The 11403-nt window shown below is 46.0% G+C and overlaps 5 protein-coding genes across 5 annotated transcripts; 2 read left to right on the top strand and 3 right to left on the bottom strand.

The window, feature by feature from the left end:
• Positions 1-15: 15 nt before the first annotated feature.
• M431DRAFT_504985 (hypothetical protein) lies at positions 16-327 on the bottom strand. Its single transcript, XM_024918555.1, has one exon. The coding sequence runs from the start codon at positions 309-311 to the stop codon at positions 21-23; it is 291 nt and encodes a 96-aa protein (XP_024777092.1). The 5' UTR covers positions 312-327; the 3' UTR covers positions 16-20.
• A 930-nt stretch (positions 328-1257) lies between these two features.
• M431DRAFT_504987 (hypothetical protein) lies at positions 1258-1716 on the bottom strand. Its single transcript, XM_024918556.1, has one exon. The coding sequence runs from the start codon at positions 1682-1684 to the stop codon at positions 1454-1456; it is 231 nt and encodes a 76-aa protein (XP_024777093.1). The 5' UTR covers positions 1685-1716; the 3' UTR covers positions 1258-1453.
• Positions 1717-2205: 489 nt separating this feature from the next.
• On the bottom strand, positions 2206-2787 carry M431DRAFT_79586 (hypothetical protein; the record flags this gene model as incomplete). The annotated part of the gene is made up of 1 exon (XM_024922842.1): positions 2206-2787. The coding sequence occupies one exon, from the start codon at positions 2785-2787 to the stop codon at positions 2206-2208; it is 582 nt and encodes a 193-aa protein (XP_024777094.1).
• Positions 2788-4058: 1271 nt separating this feature from the next.
• On the top strand, positions 4059-9075 carry M431DRAFT_77311 (hypothetical protein; the record flags this gene model as incomplete). Its single annotated transcript, XM_024922558.1, has 12 exons — positions 4059-4292; positions 4364-5113; positions 5186-5462; positions 5519-5752; positions 5801-6540; positions 6592-6754; positions 6893-7165; positions 7222-7345; positions 7404-7475; positions 7526-7576; positions 7631-7695; positions 7751-9075. The coding sequence occupies 12 exons, from the start codon at positions 4059-4061 to the stop codon at positions 9073-9075; spliced, it is 4308 nt and encodes a 1435-aa protein (XP_024777095.1).
• Positions 9076-10948: 1873 nt separating this feature from the next.
• On the top strand, positions 10949-11386 carry M431DRAFT_479033 (hypothetical protein; the record flags this gene model as incomplete). Its single annotated transcript, XM_024915737.1, has 1 exon — positions 10949-11386. The coding sequence occupies one exon, from the start codon at positions 10949-10951 to the stop codon at positions 11384-11386; it is 438 nt and encodes a 145-aa protein (XP_024777096.1).
• Positions 11387-11403: the final 17 nt, after the last annotated feature.

Raw genomic sequence — 11403 nt, forward strand, 5'->3', positions numbered from 1 at the left:
TGGAGTATGATAGACGGAATTTATGAACTTTCTAACGGAAGATATCTGTCCTGTTGCATGTGCTTGACGTCTCCATCGGCCTGGAGGATCATGGCGACGTTTGCGGGCATGTTCACGATGTATATGCCCATGGCTGCGAGGGGAGAATCTGGACAGATGCTGCCCAGCACGCCAGGCGACTTGAGGAGGCGCTGGACTTTCTGCAGGTGCGCGACGAAGTCGACGCCGGGATGCACCTGGACGATGTACCGGCCAGAGATCATGTCGGTTGTGGAGGCCTGAGAGGGAGCGGTGAGACTGTGTTCGGGCATGAGATGTCTGGAGAAGACGAACCTGGTCGTGCCCCAAGCTGGTCGTTGTCATGAGGAGGTGTTGCCCCGTGGGAATGCTCGATGCAGCCACGACAGGAAATGAGAGTTCTGGTGGGCGTTGGGGAGTATGAGGTTTCACGTTTCCTGGAGATGGTCCCTTGGTTTAGTATTGGAGTATGATGATTATGAATGACTCACCAATCCCCAGTTATCAGATGATACATAAAAGGTTTGTCTATATAACCCAAAGAGACCTGAAATAGGGAGCTAACAGCTATTCAACAGATTGCAGACTCTCTTGGCGCGTATCCCAGAATCCATTCCGTAGCACATTCTACTCGTGGCAGTCACCATTGGCTAATAAGGATGGAATGCCTGAAGAGGAATGTTGAATCTTTAGAGATACGGGTAAAGATCTCTCTCAATGCCATTGAGACGACGAAGGATCGGCAGCAACTCATTGGATTATCTAGGAAAAAGCTAGACGAGTAGCGATAGAGAAGTAAAATAGAAAGAGTGAGACTAGAAACGTGGGAAATTAAAACAACCCTGACTATTACCGAGTACGAGTCCATGGTATAACGTGAAGAATTAGAGTCAGCTCTTTGATTGAGTCATTGGTAGTCCTTGAGAGGCTAACATAGCAATTGAGCAACCCCAATCCAGGAGGGGGTTTAAACGATAGGCCAAAGTGATCATCCATACACTAGAAAAGCGCTTGGGAAGGCTCCCGAGGGCGCTAGTGCTTCTAAAAACGACCTTTTACAGGAACGGAAAATAGGTAACCACCTTAATATTAAAGTTGGCCTATGAAATAGAATTCTTGAATGCCAAGAGACCCCTTCAAAAGCCCGCGCCTCGTTGTAGATCGCCTTGCGCGATCTCTACACGCAAAGAACAATGTGGGGGCACTAGAAGGGGCGGATGTGTGTGATCGCCAGAGGTTTTAGCTGAGTCGATTTAGTCAAGTTTTCAGGTGCTGTTATTCGGGTTGAGTATAATGAATTGACGTTACCAACATCATAGACATGTTAGTATTTATCCTAACAATTACAACCCTTGTCCTGTAGAGCATGCTGAAAGAGTTTACAGGACCTTGTTCCCTCACCGCCACCATCGCAACAACCTGGAACTTCCACCTTTTATGCCCCTTCAACGAGTGCTGTCGTCACTGTAGCTTTGTCTTTGTGTTTGTCGCACTGGCCTTTACTTTTTGATTGACCAGCATATTCCACCGTGCAATCAGCCTCGGCGCACTCAACCCCAGTTTCGGTGAATTTCTGGCAGTTTTCGGTGATGACAGGGCCACTGTGTGTATTGCAGGTGTCTGGACATCCGGCATAAGTCGTTGTTGTTATGAGGATACGACACATAGTTGATTGGATAGGAGGAGACAAGGCAGGAGTTTCTGACAGAGTAATAGACAGGTAAGTATTAACATCTTGTTGAACCCCTTTCACGAGAGCAGGCTTCCTACCGAGCTGCCGTACTCCCATTGGCTATTTATATCGGGTCGTGATGATGAGGGGCGGTGGATATTGGGCGACATCGTATCAGTGTGTCAGCCTACCAGCGTCGTATCGTCCCATTGTATCGGAGCCTGTGTCTTTTTATATCAGCGCGCTGCCATGGCTGTTTAGAACGTCAATTGGGGAGGATGCGTTTTATTGAGAAGATATACTCATAAGGGTTCCGTGATCTGAGACAAAGGATGCTTTGAGGCTATGGAAAGAGTGTCGGGGAGGAATTATTTTGTAGTCAAGCGCCTTTGTGATTCCAGTGGGAATAGCTTACGTACATGCAGAAGCGTCTATTTGAAGTGTATTAAAAGTCAGTCTCAGATATTCTTCAGCTGCCAGAATCCGCAAGTGGGATTGCATCAAATTAATTCTGTCTAATTTTTTGGATAATTATCTCGACTCATCCGCCACACTATGTCGGATCTGCTTGCTGATTCCGATTGCTGGTCCCAAAGCTGCTGTTCCCACGCAGGTATTTCTCGAGGCCCTAAGCAATTGAAACCAAGTCGAAGCGGAACCAAGCCGCTCCTGATATTGCTTTCGTCGTTCCGAGCCTCTACACAATCCGCTCCTAGGTCGAAAGCGATGCCGACGAGGAGAGCTGAAGCCCTGGTGGCCAATCCACGCCCTGTCTCTCCACTCCCTAACCAGTATCCCAGCTCAAAAACACCAGGACCACCTCTTTTGACGATTCTACACGAACCGCGAACCTGGTCACTGACAACGATTGCGTAGTCAAACTCTTCGCCGGCGTCCCAACCTTCGCTGCCCAAGCGTAGAGCCTCCACTGCATCTTCTTTGGAATAACCATTTGCCGCCCATGGCATCCACGGCGAGAGTTCGGGTAGTGATCGGTTGACTAGGGCGTGCAATGTATCGACATCGTCACTGCGCCAGCGGCGAAGTTGAATGTCGCTGTCAACAAGTTCTTCTGGTGGTAGTTTCACGGTTGTCATTTTTGAGTAATAATGGCAAAGGGACTTGTGTACTTCATAACGGCCACGCATCGAGGGGCCACTGGTATTTATAATTCCTTGACTAGAAGGCGCTGGCTTACGAATTATTTGAGACTTGGATAGGTGACTCACAGTTGTGGCTGTTTTGTCCCAAAACTGAAGCTATACCCGACGCTATAAATTGGGAGCAGAAGAGTACATACAATAGTTCAGTAGCACGCGCTGCCAAGATTCTCTATCAAAGCTCAATGTCTGTTGCTAGCATTGGATAATTTCTTATTATAGGTGAGAGCCATCAAATCTCCTCTTGAATTGAAGTTGACATACACTCAAACACATGAACTTCACAGTTGTGTTTCATTTGCTACTCGCCTTTCGCTCCATCAAGCATGGCAGATCTCTTCCTATGGCTTATTCTTATTTGAAGCATTATTCAACTTGAATAAAATAGAGAATAGCACCTCGCCATTCTTTTCCTAATAATTTCCTCAATTAGCTTCTATCAACAATTGTACATCATGATTCACGTGTTTAAGGCACGGCTGCTTGACTGTCTCCCATCTCTTCATACCCCGCAAACCCCCACCAAAGCAACCCACTCACAGAATCCATCAATTCAGCAGTTCCATCAGCAACGCTATATGCGATCGTGGCTTAAAATTACTAAGTTCGAGATTATCGAGTAGGAATTAGATAGCGAATATCCCTTTTGAGTGACACATCTCAGGATAGTAGCATATGCCACAACCAAATAATCTTTAGGTCTTGCTTTGCCTTCTGATTGGCAGACATACTCCATGTTAAACCCGATTCACACATGTCAAGTCGTATGGCGAATCACTCTCATAATAAGGTCTCCATTATGCTTATCATGCCTAAATGGCGATATGTCTACGTCTATTTAGTGGTGGTGCCACTACACCCCCCGAATTTAGCATTTGCATGTTGCTGAGATAGCTTCAACCTCCACTATCCAATTGGCTTAGACCGTCTCCAAATACCCGCAATGTGCCTTTCTATCCCTAATCGGTGGATTTAGTGATCCAAGCCAATCCTTCTATCTGACCAACGTTCAGTCACACCGAGCCTCGCGGCGTCTGCATCCGGTAGGTGGGAACTTTTGAAATGGCGGTTAGCGAACGGCTCATCTACCCGCAATATTCGCAACTTGCACCTTCATCTCCAGAGCTGATAAATAGTCAATCTCCATCCTTTTCTCTCTTTCTCTGATGTTCAATGTCGCTGCCTGAAGAGCGGCACATGCCGTCATGATGGATCTTGACAGCAATTGGACGACGGACGCAGCTCTCGGTTGTGATATTTCTTTCGGCCCAACCGCTAGCAGCTGTGAGACACCTCGGTTCGATTTTACGCTCCTCTTTGAACAATCGATCTTGAACATTGCACCGTGTGCACTGCTTCTAATCTTTTCGCTACCGCGAACTCTCTATCTGTTTCGTAGCAAGCCCAAGGTTCTGCGCAATCGAATCGGTATACCTAAATTGGTGAGTGCTCTTCCACTCCTGTCTGTCCCACTGAATAAAGCAATATTAACCATTGATACGAGAGCATTTAGGTCGCCTACGCTGCTCTCATTTCTCTGCAGCTATCGCTACTAGTAGTCTGGTCCGTCCATCATGAGGCTCTGACTCACGCCTCTCTAGCAGCGGCGACGCTCAGCCTTGCCGATGGAATAGCACTGAGTGTGCTGAGCTACTTGGAGCATCGCCGGTCAATTCGGCCTTCAAGTATCATTCTCGTCTACCTCGTGTTCTCTATTGCTTTTGATGCAGTCCAATGCCGAACTCTCTGGCTTCTCAAAACAAATGTCCTGGCTCCCGTCTCTACAGCTACACTGGCGTGCAAACTTGTCGTCTTTCTTCTTGAACTTGGAGAGAAGCGCCACATTCTTCTGCATCCCTGGAATAACCTAACACCAGAAACGACAAGCAGCATCATAAATAGAAGCCTCTTTTGGTGGCTTAATGATCTTTTGCTTCGCGGGTTCCGTACACCTTTGTCTACTGATACGCTTTACGAGATTGACGACAGCATGAAATCGGAGAGACTTTTCCTTAAATTACAAGATGCGCGTCAGAAATGGTCCAACTCACCCGTGCCCCATCGATATAGTCTGTTGTTGGCTACATGCGATTCTCTCCGAAAGCCATTGGCCGTCACAATCCTGCCTCGTCTATTTTTGATCGGCTTCAAGTTTGCTCAGCCTTTTCTCATAAATCGCGTCATTACATACATTCAGGAAAAGAATGATGGCGATGGTGCTAGAAAAGATGTCGGCTATGCGCTTGTTGGAGCGACCGGATTGGTCTACCTTGGTTCTGCTGCACGTATCACTATCCCATCTCTCGTACGCCATTACTCATATTTTGATGTTTAGATCTCCAATGGGTTCTATCAGCACAAACTATTCCGCTCTCTCACAATGATCCGGGGTGCTTTGACGTCCTTGGTCTATATCCGCACTCTTGAAGTGAGCGCCATGTCTTCCGACACCGCAGCCATTACACTATCTGGCCCCGATGTTACCTCAATCACGAGAGCGTTCGAGAGCTTTCATGAAATATGGGCAAACCCCATAGAAATTGCGCTGGCCATATGGCTGTTGGCGAGAGAGCTTGGACTAGGATGCATTGGACCCGCTGTCGCTGTTATTGGTGAGCAGATCTTCGTCCCCTATAAAGACTCGAAACATCTTAACGGCGATTAATAGTGTGCACCGTTGCTATGACGAGGCTCTCCAACTTCATGGGGCCGGCCATGAAAGCCTGGAATGAAGCCATCCAGCAACGGATTACGACAACATCAAGTGTAATTGGCTCAATAAAGGAAGTCAAGATGCTAGGCAGAGCTAGCTCATGGACAGATAGCATTCAACTGCTTAGAGTGGCAGAACTTCAGCGCTCGAAAAAGTTTCGTAGATTCATCACATATATGAACATCTTGGGTGAGTAAATTTCCTATTTGTTATGTGCCGCTATTGATGGAATCCTAGGGAATACCCCATCTGCTTTGGCTCCGATTCTCACGTTTGGCATTGCCATTGCTGTGAGTCGCAATGGCGCGCAGAATCAGCTCTCAATCTCGACCGCTTTCACCTCACTATCAATCATCGCTCTGATCACGAATCCTCTGGCGAAACTTCTCTCATCTGTTCCGTCTTTTGTGAGCTGCATCGGCAGCTTTGAGAGAATCGAGGCATTTGTTGATGAAAGCCAAAATGCGCCGTCTACACCAATTAGTATGCAAAGTGATGCATCAATCCAAACTGAGGGTGATATGACCTCTAGTATTGAATTGACTCATCTCCCTAAGCGAGGGTCGGCCACAATAGTGGCCGATGATGTCTCATTTAATGTGAAGAGTGGAGAAACCCCCGTACTACAAGGTCTAAACATCAGCATCCGACCGTCGACTTTAACAGTAGTGACTGGAAAGATTGGATCAGGAAAGTCAATGCTTCTACTCGGGCTCATGGGTGAACTTCATGCAAGTGGCAGTTTGAAGCTTCCCTCATCTGGGATTGCATTCTGCTCTCAAGCAACTTGGTTAGTCAATACCACTATCAAGAAAAATATCACTGGACCGGAGGACCAAGAAATCGACTCGGAGTGGTATGAAACCGTGATCCGGGCGTGTGCGTTAGAGAGGGACCTTCAGCAACTGCGAGATGGCGACGAGTCCATCGTTGGAAGTAAGGGACTTACGCTCAGTGGTGGTCAGAAGCAGCGTGTTGTAAGTACATTCCGCTTCCTTTTGTGGTGCGCTTCTAACAAGTATATCTAGGCGCTCGCGCGAGCGATTTACTCGAGAAAGCAAGTGCTCATAGCGGACGATATCTTTTCAGGTCTGGACCCAGAAAGCAGGCGTCACATTTGGACTCAAGTATTTGGTCCATTTGGAGTACTCCGTCGTCAAAAGGCCACCGTGATACTTGCGACACATACACGTAAGTTACGATATTGAAATAGTACGTGAGATTATCGCTTCGAGTACTAGCTGACGCTTTTCCGCCATCTATTAGTGGAATTTATTCAAGATGCAGATCACATCATCATTCTCGAGAATGGGCGAATTGAACACCAAGGCACTTTCAGCGAGCTTTGTGATTCAGTAGCCATACTTAAGAGTCAACAAGGCAAGGAAGATGACTCAATATCCGAGGATTTATCCGATGAAATTGAGCAAAAGCTACCCAGTGTACGAAGACAAGAAACTGAGGCCGAAGAAACCGAAAACCTAACTCAACGAATGGGGGATTCGTCTCTTTATGCTTACTATTTCAGATCAATAGGTTGGAAACTAGCTCTAGGAGCGCTTTTCTTTTCCACTACGGAACAGTTTCTTGCTCAATTCGCCCGTGAGTAAACTTTAACATCATTCAATGTCGAGGGTCTTAACTGACGGTTAATGTAGAAATCTGGCTTAAGTGGTGGACGGAGGCGAATGAGGGCCAGTCTGATACGAACACAGGCATGTACTACGGTGTATACGCCATGTTCCTCTGTCTTGGAGTTGTAGCCATTGGCGTTGATTGCTGGTCTGTATTCACCCTTCTTCCGCTCATCAAGACTGTTCTCACCAATTACTACGTATAGGTTCATGTTTGTCGTTTTAATCCCACGATCTGCAGAATGGCTTCACTGGCAGTTGTTGGAAGCCACAATGAAGTAAGTCAACATGCCGACCACACAGCAAAGCGGAAATTTAACATAACCAGGGCACCGATGGCTTTCTTCAATTCTGTCGACACTGGCGACTTGATTAATAGGTTGGTTTCGCAAACGTGATGCGGCAAACAGACTGTGCTAAACATGAATCACAGATTTAGCCAAGACATGTCTCTTGTAGACCGAGAATTGCCTACAGCAGTTTATACAACGACGTTTGGTATATCCAGCATGAGCCTTTAGATACGCGATCCCATTCTAACTTCATTCCTTAGGCCTTCTGTCATGCATTGGAGATGCAATCATCATTATTGTCGGTGCGAAATACCTTGCGGCAACATTACCAGTCGCAATCCTAGTACTCTACGCACTGCAAAAATTCTATCTCCGAACCTCACGCCAACTGCGTGTCCTGGACCTCCAGGCTAAATCGCCACTGAACACGCAGCTTCTGGAGACCATTGAAGGACTATCAACAATACGCGCGTTTCATTGGCAATCCGCTATGACTAAGTCATCTCTTGGATTGTTAGATCGTTCTCAGCGCCCGCACTATCTGCTTCTCTCTATTCAGCGCTGGTTAAACTTGGTCCTTGATCTCTTGGTAACCGTCGCAGCGGTGCTTCTTGTCCTCTTTGGAGTTACCACCAAGACGTCCACTCCGGGAAACATGGCCATTGCCATGTACAGCGCGCTGGGCTTTAGTGGATCACTTGCCAACTTTATCTCCTCTTGGACATCTCTTGAAACATCACTTGGAGCTATCGCCCGCCTTAAAGAATTCATGCAAGTAACTCCTCAAGAGATTGAGCCATCACAGGACACGCTTTTGAAGCCTTCGACGTCATGGCCTTCAAGAGGTCAAATCGATTGGCAATATATCGAGGCTTTCTATACTAGAAAAGAGGGAGGCGGAGATCCTGTCCTTCACAACATCTCGCTCCAGATCCAGCCGGGCCAGAAGGTTGCCATTTGCGGAAGAAGCGGAAGTGGAAAATCATCCCTGCTGTCAACGTTATTTGGGCTATTGGACTATTCTGGGACCATCACAATTGATGGGCTGGACATCTCACAACTGTCTAAGCAAGCTCTACGGTCTGGTTTAATCGTGGTTCCTCAGCATCCTGTCCTGTTTCCAGGATCATTACGCTCAAATCTTCTCTATGACTCAGATCAACAGGGACAAATAATCTCAGATGCTGACATTGTTGCTTTACTTGAGAGGTTGGAAGTATGGGACGCCGTTTGCCAGAGTGGCTCTCTCGATACTGAAATGGCCGACCTGGCTCTGTCTTACGGCCAGAAGCAACTTCTCTGTTTGGCACGGGCCATACTTCGTAAAGACAGAAGCAGAATTGTCATTCTGGATGAGGCCATGAGCGCGGTGGACCATCATACAGAAGAGCTCATGATCAAAGCTCTCGAGACCGAATTTAATGAGCACACCATAATTTCCATAGTTCATCGACTGAACACAGTTCGAAATTTCGATGCACTCGTCGTCCTCGATCAAGGCAAAATTGTCGAGATGGGTATACCTGGGGAGCTGATTACCGAAAGTGGGCAGCTGAAAAGATTCCAGAACGGCCGAAAAGTGTGATGCTAGCGTGCGTGCGTGTGTTTGTGGTGGAGAAGAGATGAGAAAGGACTTTTAACAAATTTCGATATCTACTCGTACATAGATATTGATGTTATACAACAACATGTGCAGTAGCTCGAATCATATCAGCGAACTTTTGCTTGGAAGAATCGACTGATCGCGCTATTTGGTTACGGAGCACAATATTACTTGATGTGTGTGGTTCAAATAGATCTGGCTTGTGCGCCCGCCCCAGCTAGTGCTTACATTCATTCGTAGAATAAATCAAGCGTTTTCGCCTGGTAAAGGCTTCCGTGCTGAATTATCCCATAGGTCTTATGAGCCATGGGTATCCCCAGACAGACGTAGGCAGGCCGTTTGCCAAAAAAAAAAAAAAGAAAGAAAGAAAAAGAAAGAAAGAAAAAGAAAGAAAGAAAAAGAAAGAAAGAAAAAGAAAGAAAGAAAAAGAAAGAAAGAAAAAGAAAGAAAGAAAGAAAGAAAGAAAGAAAGAAAAGAAAGATCCCATACTCCAAATAAATACACACACATGTCCGTGCAATGCAAAACCGGAATAAGGGCTCTTGAGCGGTTAAGTATTCTTATGTGCTCTCTTTTCTCCAATCTCAGTTTGTTTGCAGACCACAGGGTAAGAAATTAAAGCAACATACTATACTTAGGACTCATATACTACCTAGTAGTTACGCCTGCCATGGCTGGCGTGATTACCTTTATCTGTGAAATAGGTTCAAGACTTCCAGGGGCAAACTATTTGATGAGTCTTACTAGTCAACCCACCAGGTATTCCTAGATAGGAAAATGCTCTCTAAAGGATACATTAGTTCTTCATAGACTTGAAAAAAACTTCGAGAACATCAGACTCCTTATACCAAAGCCCGTGATGGTAACCTAAAAACTTAATTTCATAGTGTATCTAGATTCAAAATGACAACACTCCATGGCACCCTTGGGTAATTCACCCTGTTGAGGGGCCATTGAGGGATTTCATATGCAGAAAATCAACCAATTTCAAAAGTAAATAGCGGGGGACAAGAGTTGACATGTTTCAAAGTAGAAAAGAGTGCTTTGAATAATGCTAATCAGCCATAGATTCTCCCATGACGGTGTTGTGTCAGCGTTTCACGTGCTATTTCCATCCCGAGGCATAGTAACAATCGTCAATCTCTACCCCACAACAACCGGAAGTATTCCGACGACAGCCTGGCGCACTAAAAACATAAGCATAGTTACAATTACTAAGGTATTACGGCGTGTACTACTGCATTCCATGTCATGAAGTATTCCACTGACTTCAAAGATCTACAACCACATTTAACTTCAGATTCCATGTTTCCAAATAGTAGAAATAAGCTACAAGCTAACTGTATTACAGCAATTCATAATACCTATAGTACTCTTCTTTCCGGCAAATGTCACACTCATGATGAACATTTCTAGCTATTATATACAAACTGGTTAGGCTTTAGACACGCACGACCCAAAAGCGAGTTTACTAGCATGTTTAGATCGTATAGCAACAATTCAGACCAGTAAAAGACCACCAATCGGGTGGAAAGCTGTGACTTGAAACAGTAGGAAGATGCTCACAGATTCCAAATAGCCTAGGAATATACTCCATAAAGTCATGCTACACGGTAACGCTAAGATATATGTATATACTATTGACGAGTTGGTATATTCACCGCCGGTGAAACATTTTCCGAACCCAACTCAAAATGACCCATATAGTTCTCTCACACATGCAAAGCCGCATATGAAATGCTTATAAGAGCTGTCCATCTCCTCGTTCACCTTCCACAATATTCTAAAACATCTATCCTTTCCATTCTTTCTACCAAAGTATCAAGCATCCTATCAACTGATTTGACAAGAAAACATGCATTTCTTCTCTAACGCTGTGTCCATCATTACGGCACTCGCCGCCAGTGCCCAAGCGACATCAATTTCATGTGTCTCCCGTTGTATAGGACTTGGCGGAGCCACGGGCGGCGGTGTCAACTGCATTCAAAGCCACTATTTTTCCTGGCAAAACGATGATAGCAGCCTTTGCCTTAGTGTTAATCACAACAGCGTTGTGGAGGGTGAAGCTGGCTCGTGTGCGCAAATTGTGAACCAAGTTCAGGTTCCCTCGCATTGGTCGTCCTACGGAGGCGCCAACTGCGACTCGCTTAAAGGATCTCACTGGCAACTCCAGAGCAATGGCTACCTCTCATTCCAAACCGCGTCGGACTTTGAAGGCTGCCAAGCTGGCATTCCAAAAGACGCAACCCAGTATTCGCTGGCGAACAGCAAAAAGTGCACCCCTCACCACTAAACTGCTGTCAGGCTACG

The sequence above is a fragment of the Trichoderma harzianum genome (assembly GCF_003025095.1).
Source record: "Trichoderma harzianum CBS 226.95 unplaced genomic scaffold M431scaffold_3, whole genome shotgun sequence".
NCBI classification, from domain to species: domain Eukaryota; kingdom Fungi; phylum Ascomycota; class Sordariomycetes; order Hypocreales; family Hypocreaceae; genus Trichoderma; species Trichoderma harzianum.